This window comes from Cyanistes caeruleus, chromosome 3 (assembly GCF_971803275.1).
Source record: "Cyanistes caeruleus chromosome 3, bCyaCae1.hap1.1, whole genome shotgun sequence".
Classification (NCBI taxonomy): Eukaryota; Metazoa; Chordata; class Aves; order Passeriformes; family Paridae; genus Cyanistes; species Cyanistes caeruleus.
The window spans coordinates 1467568-1478539 of record NC_141703.1 but is presented as its reverse complement, the minus strand read 5'-3'; the positions used below and the strand labels follow the sequence as shown (position 1 = coordinate 1478539).

The following is a 10972-nucleotide window of genomic DNA, read 5'->3' as shown; positions in this document are numbered from 1 at the left end:
CAGCAAACTAAAGCACTGTATGGTCCCAATAAAATCTCCATACAGTTCTGCACACAGAGGGCAAGTGATCAAACACAAGGATTTTGGGAGTTCCCAGCAGGTGAAAATGCTCCAACTGGAGGATTACAGCGAGCCAGGGGTGGCAATGCTGGAAGGGGAGGATTGCAGGGGTGCAGGGGGTACTCACAGCCACGAAGTGCACGGTGCAGCCCGTCACCCTGACCCCGGCCTGCAGCACCAGCCTGTGCGCGTGCGCTCCCTTGAAGGACGGCAGCAGGGATGGGTGGATGTTCAGGATTTTCCCTGGGAAGGCAGAGCTGAGGTTATTTCCTGTGAGCACTGTTCAAAGGGCCATAACCAACAAAACAAAATCATTTGTGAGCATGGCTTTTCACAAGTTTTGAAGATGCTGGCAGCCAGCCAGCCCCGAGCGCTGCGGTATCAAGAATCCCAGAGTGCAGTTACAATGAATGGCTAAACACATTTCTGCAGGGATTAATAATGACTAATTGGCTGATGGAGCTGTCCCTTCCCTCAGCACCTTGTCCTTCTTTGATCACTAAATCCCAGGGGTTGGAAAAGCCCTCGCAGCCCAGGGAGTCCCAGCTGTGCCCGATGCCCACCTTGTCCCCAGCCCAGAGCCCTGAGTGCCACGTCCAGCCCTTCCTTGGGCACCTGCAGGGATGGGCACTGCAAAGCTCCCTGGGCAGCCCCTGCCAAGGCCTGAGCTCCCTTTCCATGGGCAAATTCCTGCTGCTGCCCACCCTGAGCCTCCCCTGGCCCAGCCTGAGGCCTGAGCTCTCCTCCTGTCCCTGTTCCCTGGCAGCAGAGCCCGACCCCCCCGGCTGTCCCCTCCTGCCAGGGACTTGTGCAGAGCCACAAGGGCCCCCTGAGCCTCCTTTGCTCCAGGGTTTCTATAACTATTATTTTTTTAAATTCTTCCTGTTATTTCCATTCTATTCTCTGTTCCTGGCAGCCCCACTGGGACCCCCTGTCCTCCCCTGCACGTGGAGAGCTGGGGAAGTTACAGGAGGCAAATGTCCCAGTTGATCTCCAGCAATGTCTCAGATACATTTTGCATCTCAGCAAAACCCTTTTGAAGCATCAGCATCTCCTCCTCTGCTGCTTGAGCCCAAAAGGTTTCAGGGACAGTGTGCTGGAAACACCACTCTGCTCTTCTCCTCCATTTCCCTTCACAATGGGAAGTGGGTTCCTGTCTGCTTGGGTTTGTTTGGTTCTGTTTTCACCTGTCCTTTGTTAACATTCATAATTAACACTTGAACCTGTCATTTGTTAACAGTCATAATTCACACTTCAGGGCTATTAAGCAAGAAGAGTTTCGTAACTCCCACTCAGTGTCCTTGTGACTGCGAGAGAAAGAAAAAGGAGCAGCTTTGGCCAAAGCAGCAGCAAGAATTGGTAATTCCTGATTAATTCTGGGGAGGTCAGTGGCCAGGCAGGGCCCCAAGGCAGGGTCCTGTAGCTGGCCCAGCTCCCTGAGCTGAGCTCAATGTCTGAGCTCACATCTCATGGTCCCAGTTCAGGTTTTCAAGCTCAATCCAGTTCTGGACATTTAAAAACTGAGTTTAACCCTCCTGTCTGGAAAAAGTCTTTCCCCTTCTCTCACACCAGTCATGCAGGTAAAGCAAAGCCTGCACCGTGGAGGACAGACAGTGCCCTGTCCCTAAATCAGATTTTGTACAAGATTCTGCACTAGAGGAAGTTCTTTTCTGTTCCCTACAGAGACTTCTCTGCTCCAAACACATCCCTTGTGGTGAGAGATTCTGTCTCTTCCTGACAGCTGCCCACAGCACAGGCATTTCCATCTCTGGACCTTGAATGGAGTCAAACAAAACCAATTCACCAAACTGGCTTCCCCTGGCAGCTTCAACACCACAGCAAGGTCAGGAGTGCCTGCTTTGCTCCACTGATTTTAAAGAGAGGTTTGAAAAGTAGTTCAGGTGTGAAGTGTCCCAGGCACACCCAGAGGAACACAAAAGTCACCAGGAGAGCAGTGAAAGCTGCAGGGCACAGGCTGTGCCTGCTCTGGGCAGGTCTGGGTAACCCTGGCCCCAAAGCAGAGCAAACAGCAGCTGCTCTGTGTGCTCAGGCCTCCCTGGAGACAAGAGTACAACCAGGGCAGGGAGAGCAGGCCCTGAAGGTGTCACCAGCCTCTCAAAGAGTTGGGAAACTAAAAGATGAGCAAAGTGGAGACACTGTGAACGTTCAGGGCAAGCACAGCCTGGATCTGCCTGTGGAACACCCCACCCATGGACTCGGGCAGCTCCTGGGACTGGCCAGGGCTTGTTACCCAAAACTACAAAATGTTGCCCAGTTTGATGATTTTACAAGGATCCAGAGCAGTTCCTCTGTCAGGGGAAGGAATCATCAGGGGCTGGGTAAGACCTCTGCCCAGCCAACACCTGCCCTGCACCTCCCCTGTGCAGAGCTCCAAAGTCTTCACAGCCTTTTTGAAACCATTTTCTAAGCAATCAAAGACTACCAGCCCTGTGTTTGCCCTGGGCTTCCTTCAGCCTCTGCACTGCCTTTCCCACTCAAGCTTTTCCTTACAAGATGAGAAGAGTTTCATTTCACAGAACCCTAGGGTGGGCTGGATCGGGAGGGGACCTTGAAGAACACAGTGTTTAATCTGGTGCCCTCTCTCTTTTTCCTGGTGCCAACCTCTGAAATGCCTCTGTGCACATGCACAGCTCCCCAAGCTGTGCTCACCTTCCCATTTCTTGACAAAAGGACCCGAGAGGACGCGCATGAACCCAGCCAGGCAGATCAGCTCCACCGAGAACTCCTCAAGGACTTTGTCCACAGCGCTGTCGAACTCCGTGCGGCTCTGGTACCTCGTGTGCTCAATCACCTGGGACAGCCCAAAACACAAGCATATGGATGTGGTGGGAATTCCAGCAGGGACAGCAGCTCCTTAATGCCCAGCTGACAGGCAGAGTGGAGTCTGTGCTCCTCCTCACAGAGGGATCATTGGAACAAACAAGTTTGGCTTGAAAAGGCCACAGCTCTGAGTCCCAGCACTTGGACACCATGGAACACCCTACAAATGCAGGGCTTTAAGCCATCCTGAAGTCTTCCAAAGATTTCACCCATTTCGAGGCCCCTGGCAGTCATAAGCAATTGAATTTTGGCAAAAACTACACCAGAAAAGCTTGGAAAAAAGGCTGATCACTAACTCCTAAACCAGCCCCTACTCCATAATCATGGAATCCCAGAATGGTTTGGCTCGGGAGGGACCTCAGAGCCCACCCACTCCCAGCCCTGCCATGGCAGGGACACCTCCCACTGTCCCAGGAGCTCCCAGTGTCCAGCCTGGCCTTGGGCACTGCCAGGGATCCAGGGGCAGCCCCAGCTGCTCTGGCAATTCCATCCCAGCCCCTGCCCACCCTGCCAGGGAACAATTGCTGCCCAAGATCCCAAGATCCAGCCCTGCCCTCTGCCCCTGGCAGCCATTCCCTGGCTCCTGGCCCTGCAGCCCTTGGCCCCAGTCCCTCTCCAGCTTTCCTGGGGCTCCTTCAGGCCCTGCAAGGGGCTCTGAGCTCTCCCTTCTCCAGGTGAGCACCCCCAGCATTCCCAGCCTGAGTTATGTGTTTTCCATCCAGGACAGATCCCATAATTTAAGCAGGAAGAAGGCAGCACTACCTCACTGAGAGCATCCAGTGTTAAATTGAAGCATCTGTTAATGGCCACCAGAGTCAGGGGGTGGTTTGGGAAAAGCCAAAAGGCTGGTCAAGTGACAGGGACAGCAGGAACTGGGAACAGGGCTCAGCCCAGCCCTGGGCTGAACCAGCCTCTGCCCCTGTGCCTGTTCCACCTCTCCCTCCACAGCTGAATCCCAGGACCAGCAGCTCTCTCCCACTTTTTTTTTTCCCTGATAAAAACCTTGGGGTTGGAACTGGATGGGCTTTAAGGTCCTTTCCCAGACGAGCCACTCTGTGCCTGTGATTCTCTGTTCTTCCCTCGTGCCCTCTGTGTCCTCCTAAGGAGGAGCTGGAGCACCAGGACAGATCCCAGCACTATTAAAGGAGCAAAGCTTTGGGCCCCAATTTCCCTGTGTCGGTATTCAGCACTGAAAAGTGACTGTAAAAGGTTTCCAGGTGACAAGAGGATCATTTCAGACCTGCAGTACAAAGATAAGGCACACAAAATCCATTTGGAATGATTCCTGGAGAGCCTGAGGCAATATTCAGGGAGTCAGTGGGAGGTCCCACCGAGTGTGACCTCTCTATCAATTCAAATGAACCTCCAGGTCATTTTAAAATTAAATTCAGATAAAAGAGGTTGGTACTTCAGTGTCAATGCCCTACAGTCAAACAACTGACAAAGCTTAAACTGTAACTGAAAGTTTTGTGCTGGTTTAATGTAACAACTGTCCCCAAAGCATCAGGATTGCTAGCAGAGAAGGAGAAAAGGAAGGATTTTGCTGTCAGGTACTTTGCCCCGGGCACAAATTCACAACAGACCAAGAAAGAAAAGCCAAGGCTCCCTATCAGCCCACATGTTACCCCATAAAGCTCATTAGCACCTTCCTGCTGGAGTACCAGCTAATGGTGACTAATTACAAAAAGGAAATGCTCACCCTTGTAGGAATCCCAGCTCTCTCAGCTTTCCTCAGCCCCTCCACACCAGCTTTGTTGGAGATAACCAGAACTATCTGTGCATAGCTGGTGTCTTTCTTCGTGCTGTTGATGAGAGCTTCCAGGTTTGTGCCTGGGGGAGAGGAAAAATAACTCATGGATACTGAGAATAAATAGAGGGAACAGCTGGAAGAGGCTTTAAATAAGCAGCACTGTGGGGGAGACCAAACCAAACAGCTCTGATGAAACATTAATCCTTTTTTAATTGATCTTGCTGGGAGCTGATTCAGACAGCTGAGGGCCTTTCCTGGCAGCTGCACTTGGACACTGGAATTTATAGCACTGGATTGATGGTCTTAGTAATTGGGAATACTGGAAATAGTTGGAGTGCCTACATGACAAGAAGAAATTCTGATCTGTGTGTGAAATGATGCTGCTGCCCTTACAGGGCACCAGAGTGGGAGCCTGAATCTGGACACATGCAGAGGTTTGGAGATAAACTCAACACAGATGCAATTCACAGCTTGCAGCAGAGGTTAAAAGAGGTTTGTGGCTGCCATCAACCCAAGCACAAAACTTCTGCTAGAGGCCTGTCAGAGTGCCCATGGAGAACTGCAGGGATTTTAAATCCAAGCTGAAGTTCCCTTCTCCACAGTTTGGTTTCCACTGCAGCAAAGAGCAGAACTCTCACCTGTTCCAGAGATGAGGACAGCGACCTTCACTTTGCCCGCCTGGATCTTGCCCTGGATGTGGCTGTGCACACACAGGGACCTGTTTGCTTGCAGGGCCCGATGGAGATTCAGGACTTTAACGTTGTCAGAGCCTGAGCAGGTAGAAGGAAAAACCAAAAAACCAGCAAAATAAAGTGTCACTAAAGGGAGAAACAGAGAGGGGAGAAAAGCACCCACGGAAGAGATGAATGAAGTGTCAGTTCAATACCCACACAAAAAAGTCAGGGAGGTGCCAGTGAAGAGCTTTTCACCTCATGAAGACTCACAAACTCCACAAACAAGGGGATTTCTCTCTGCTTTTCCTTTCTGATTATTTCCCCCCCAGGAAAATCTAGCTGCAATAACCTTTTTGAAGGGAGACCACATTGCCAACGACCCAGGCGGTCTCGTGTCCCTGGATGTCCCTGAGGACCTGCTGGGCCATCTCCTTCTGGACCACCAGCACTGCCCCAAGGCCACAGTTGAAGGTCCGAGCCATCTCCTCCTCAGAGAGGTTCCCTTCCTTGTGGAGCCAGCAAAAGATTTCAGGGATCTTCCAGGTGAGAGCATCTGAAGAGAATTGAAAACACAGATCAAGAGTGGAAATTGCTACCAATGGACTACAACTATTGGGGTATGAAGAGACAAAATCTGTCACAAAAATCCCCCACTACCCCAGTTCCAACCAAGTGAGGATGATTTACAGCAGCACAAAAATTCTCCTGGACAAGGCACTGGAAAGGAATTCCAAGGACATGAAATTTCTTTCTTGTCATATTCTCTTTCAAGATGGTTCTATCCCAATTTCTAGAGATTCATGGAATCCCAGAATGATTTGGGCTGGGAAGAGACCTCAAATCCCACCCAGTGCCAGCCCTGCCATGGCAGGGACACCTCCCACTGTCCCAGCTGCTCCCAATGTCCAGCCTGGCCTTGGGCACTGCCAGGGATCCAGGGACAGCCCCAGCTGCTCTGGCAATTCCATCCCAGCCCCTGCCCACCCTGCCAGGGAACAATTCCTGCCCAAGATCCCAAGATCCAGCCCTGCCCTCTGCCCCTGGCAGCCATTCCCTGGCTCCTGGCCCTGCAGCCCTTGGCAATTGTCTCTCTCCAGCTCTCCTGGAGCTCCTTCAGGCCCTGCAAGGGGCTCTGAGCTCTCCCTGCAGCTTCTCCTCTCCAGGCAGGACATTCCCAGCTCTCCCAGCCTGGCTCCAAAGCAGAGGTGCATATACACATAAATATTTATCAGTGGACAAGGGGAAAATGATTTATGTGCAGTTCTTGAGTTCAGAACTCACTATTAATGCCTTATTTTATGGTACAACCCTGTGAGCTCTCACAACCTGTGCCATCCATTTCCCTTTCCATGCCTCATCTTCTCCAGCAGTGAAAGCCCTTTCCAGCACACCTGAGGGGAGGGTACTGAGGATTAATGTAGTCAAACAGCAGGAGTTGTCCCTGAGCTCACAACCGCCTCTGAATGCTAAGTGAAGACTTCATGAGTATCATTTAAATAGCAGTAATTTCGTAGGGAATTAAAAATGGTGACAGCTGACTTGGGATTGCTGGTAAGGTTGTTTTCTTTTTGCAAGTCTCCTAAGAAATCCAATCCCCAACACCACCAGGGGAGGGAATTCAGTGGGGAGCAGTCTTTCCACCACAAAGAGTTTTGACTGGCTCTGGTTCAGGTACAAGTGAAAAAAATCAAACATTTCTAGACAAGTCCAACTCCTACAGCACAAACCACTGGTGTGGCTCCATGTCCACAGGCTCCCACAGCAATCCTCATTAACACGAGGATTTTTCCACAGCTTTCCTTCTCTCTCACCTAAAACGACACCACAGGACTCTGGGAGAACTCTGGGGATGTTTTCCAGCAGTCCCCCTCCAGTGATGTGGGCGTAGGCTTTGACGTGGCCGGAGCGCAGCACGGGCAGCAGAGTCTTGCTGTAGAGTTTGGTTGGGGTTAACAGGAGCTCTCCTGGGAGAGGAAAAAGGCATGCAGAGAAATGGGAATCAATAGAAAATCGGGGAAATCTCAAAATACCAATCTGGATGGCAATGTGCATTGTACTAGAGAGAAACACAAAATTCTGCCTTTTTTTTTTTTAGCCCACAATGAATTATTTATCCCCCTCCTTTTGTTTCTTCCCTGCACACGTGACTCCCAGGAAAAGGAGATGAAAACATGCTAGAGATGGAATGATTGGGTTTTTTTTTTTTTTTGGTGCCTGAGAAAAGTGTCAAAGGCCCAGACAAAACAACTGTGGCAGCTGTGGGGGAGCTCAGGAGGAAGCCGTACCCAGAGTCTGATCCCCAGCGATGCCGACGCGGGAGGAGAAATCCAGGGAAGACTTCTCCACGATCTTCCTCACGAGGCTGTAGCCGTTGCTGTGGACCCCAGAAGATGCCACCCCAATGACCACGTCCCCCTCAGTGATCCTGTCCAGCTGGGGCAGCATCTGCCCCCTCTCCACGGCCCCCACGGCGAAGCCGGCCAGGTCGTACTCGCCCGGGGGATACATCCCCGGCATCTCGGCCGTCTCTCCTCCTGGGGACCAAAAACACAGCAAAGAGGTGTTGAAAAAGCCTTGTTTTTAATCATAGAATCCCAGAATGGTTTGGGTTGGAAGGGATTTTAAAGCTCATCTCATTTAACTGTGGTAGAGACACCTCCCACTGTCCCTGCTGCTCCCAGCCCCAATGTCCAGCCTGGCTTTGGGCACTGCCAGGGATCCAGGGGCAGCCCCAGCTGCTCTGGGCAAAATCCTGCCTTTTTCTCTCCTCTTCCCACTTCTCATTTCCTGCCCTGTGCTCCAGCTTCACCTGCTTTTTTTCTCAGTCCTGAGGTTTCAGCTATATTTAGTAAGGGCTGGATCAAATGGAGGATGGAGAAGCCAAGAGACAAAGTAGGGAGAAGTGCTTGGCCATCCAACACTTCAATCCACAGTTAATTGTGCAAAACCAGGCAGGAGATGAGCCCTCAGCCCCTCACTATCAGTGGGGTGAGGAGTTAAATTTGTTGAGCTGAAGGTTCAGCTCTTGCAGAAAGGCCTGTGGAGTTGGAAAGTCTTGAACTGGAAATAAAATCTTGACATTTTGGTGGTTTCATCACAAGGTCCCACTTAACACAGACCTTGCTGCAGCATGAATGGGGTGATTATATTTGATAAATACAGAGAACACCTTAAAACAAACAGAAAGCTGATCAACAGTTCATGCAGGAAAAAAAGTAAACCAGGGCATAAAGAGCCTCTTGTTGAGAGCTTATAAACAGCCCCAAAACTACACCCACTGAGGAAGGGCTTCTGCTCCTGACTTCCCTTAAAAATTGAAAAAAGGACAGAACCTTTTCCCAACATCCAACCTAAATCTGGACCTAAATCTAATCTAAACTTAAGCTAAATTTTTAAAGTACTGTCTCCTTCCACTGTGATTCAGATTTAAGTCCCCTGAAAGCAAAGACACGGAACACTTTGCTTTTTTACTCCTCCCAGATTCTTCAATAGAGTAGGAAACCACCTACATTAAAAACCAACCAGAAGACCTTGCAGAAGATTTTTCAGATTCCCCCAAGAAGTGTTCCTACCCAAAAGAGCACAGCCAGCTTTCCTGCAAGCATCAGCAATTCCTGCAATGACGCCCTGAGCCACTTCCACGTCGAGTTTGCCGCAGGCAAAATAGTCCAGGAAGAAGAGGGGCTCGGCTCCCTGGGCCAGGATGTCATTGACACACATGGCCACCAGGTCCTGCCCGATGGTGTCGTGTTTCTGGCACTCCTGTGCAATCTGCAAGACACAGGGAGAAGCCTGGGATCAGCTCTGGGCCCCTGCAACACGAGCCAGGGTGTGGAAGGGACTGAAATCACGAGCGGAGGCTGCGAGCAATGGAGCAAAATCCCTCCGGGTGCTCTTTGAGGATGAGGTTTGTTTATTTTCATCTCCTAACTCTCTTCAGGAATTATTCTGTCCCCACTGGCAAATCCAAAAGGCACTGAGAAGGAAACTGTGCTGTAAAAGGGTTTCCTTGCAAACCTGAGATTAAATGTTTTTCCCCATCAATATTGAACCTGGCTTGGAATTACCTGAAACTGAGGGCAGAGACACAAGGCTAAATTTAAGGCAATGTTCAAACAAGCACTTACTAAATGTTTCATTCTGATTTTAATAAATGAAACACAGAATCATGAGATGGGTTTTGTGGATTAATTTAATCTGAGTATTATCTTTTTTGAAGGTGGAGATGCTTTCTTTGTGAAACAAGATTCCTGATTATATTCTTAATATTTAAAACCCAATTATTTTAGGCATCATATCAACTTCTGGCTATTTACAGGTATTTCATTCTTTTGCCTGAAGAAGGGCAATTTCAGTTTCCATCCCCTTTTTAGAAAGACCAACAGGTATTTTTACAAGACAGCTGCTATTTTCTGATAGAACATTTTCCCTCCTGTGCTGTTTTTCCATCTTTGGCGTGGATTTCCACCTTACCTTGAGCTTTGTGCCGACGCCGTCGGTGCCAGACACCAGGATGGGATCTCTGTAACCAGCTGCTCTCAGGTCAAAGAGCCCAGCAAACCCCCCGAGCTCTGCATTGCAGCCTGCCAGCCAGGAAACAGGAGAAACAGCCCAGCTTTACTTCCAGGGGCTTCTCCAGCATCTCCACCACAAATTCTCTCCAAGGTTTGTCAACGAGACTTTGTTTTGTCACCAGGAAACTTTTCTCTGCCATTTAGAACCTCTTCACTGAGGAGCTCCTAATCTGCTTAGGTTGGCTTTGTCTTTTTAATTCATCATTAGCCTAAGCCTAAAAATCCCCAGCTTGGTGACTGAGCAGTCAATAATTCCTGTGACTGACAGATTTCCCCCCTGCACTGAGTGTTTCTCTGAAAAACAGGAGGAATTGTGGTAAGACTGTTGTACTGGTGTGAGAATATCTGTATTTTTCCCTCTATGTATGGCTGACTTCATTAGAAGGTTCTCAGCTCATTTGAAATGAAATGCCTATTTCATAAATGAATATTTTAAATCTGTCTGAGGAATTACAAGGATTTGCAAGAGCAAGATGTGCCTGAACCCCAAAACCAAGGATGAATTAATGCTGATTTAACCAAGCAAAAGATGTGTGTTCCACATTTCTCTCAGGAATTCTGCATCTCATAACCTTTTCTAAACATTCATCTCCCCCATATGTCAGAGTTCATTGGGCAAGAAATAATAATTCATGGAATCAAACCCAGTGCTGAATGGTGGGATTTCTGCTTGCATTTATCCCTGTACAGTGCTGAACTGTGCTCTCTGACACCCCTGGCATTCAGGAAATGGAGTTTAGGGCCATTTGGGGATTAAAAGCTGTGCATTTGGAACACAATCGCAGGCATTTGCTTACCACAGATTTTCTTGTGCCATCTAGAAACAGGCAGCACACATATATATGAGCTTTTTATCAAGATCAACTGATAAACCTCCTTGCCAAGAAGTGGCCAAAGCAGGAGCAGAAGGTTCTTGTCTTACCTGACCTTGACGTGGCTGCAGCAAAGGGCTTGATCTTCTGCACCAAAGTGTTCCCTGCTTCAATGTCCACCCCACTGTTCTTGTAAGTCAGGCCTCTGGAAGAGTGGGAAAAATGGGATGGCAGCTGATTACTGAATGCATTTTCAAATAA

General features: G+C 49.4%; 1 protein-coding gene across 10 annotated transcripts in view; it reads right to left on the bottom strand.

The window, feature by feature from the left end:
• The window catches only part of GART (phosphoribosylglycinamide formyltransferase, phosphoribosylglycinamide synthetase, phosphoribosylaminoimidazole synthetase), a 34998-nt gene that overhangs the window by 2010 nt on the left and 22016 nt on the right, over nucleotides 1-10972 (bottom strand). For all 10 annotated transcript variants that reach the window (XM_086883898.1, XM_086883895.1, XM_086883900.1 and 7 more), the window contains 10 exons: nucleotides 10822-10916; nucleotides 9799-9908; nucleotides 8898-9096; nucleotides 7611-7859; nucleotides 7137-7289; nucleotides 5675-5878; nucleotides 5290-5421; nucleotides 4601-4731; nucleotides 2731-2872; nucleotides 188-303 (listed from right to left, as the gene is read on the bottom strand). In XM_086883898.1, coding sequence (XP_086740024.1) covers nucleotides 188-303; nucleotides 2731-2872; nucleotides 4601-4731; nucleotides 5290-5421; nucleotides 5675-5878; nucleotides 7137-7289; nucleotides 7611-7859; nucleotides 8898-9096; nucleotides 9799-9908; nucleotides 10822-10916 — 1531 coding nt within the window. The remainder of the gene's footprint in view (nucleotides 1-187; nucleotides 304-2730; nucleotides 2873-4600; nucleotides 4732-5289; nucleotides 5422-5674; nucleotides 5879-7136; nucleotides 7290-7610; nucleotides 7860-8897; nucleotides 9097-9798; nucleotides 9909-10821; nucleotides 10917-10972) is intronic.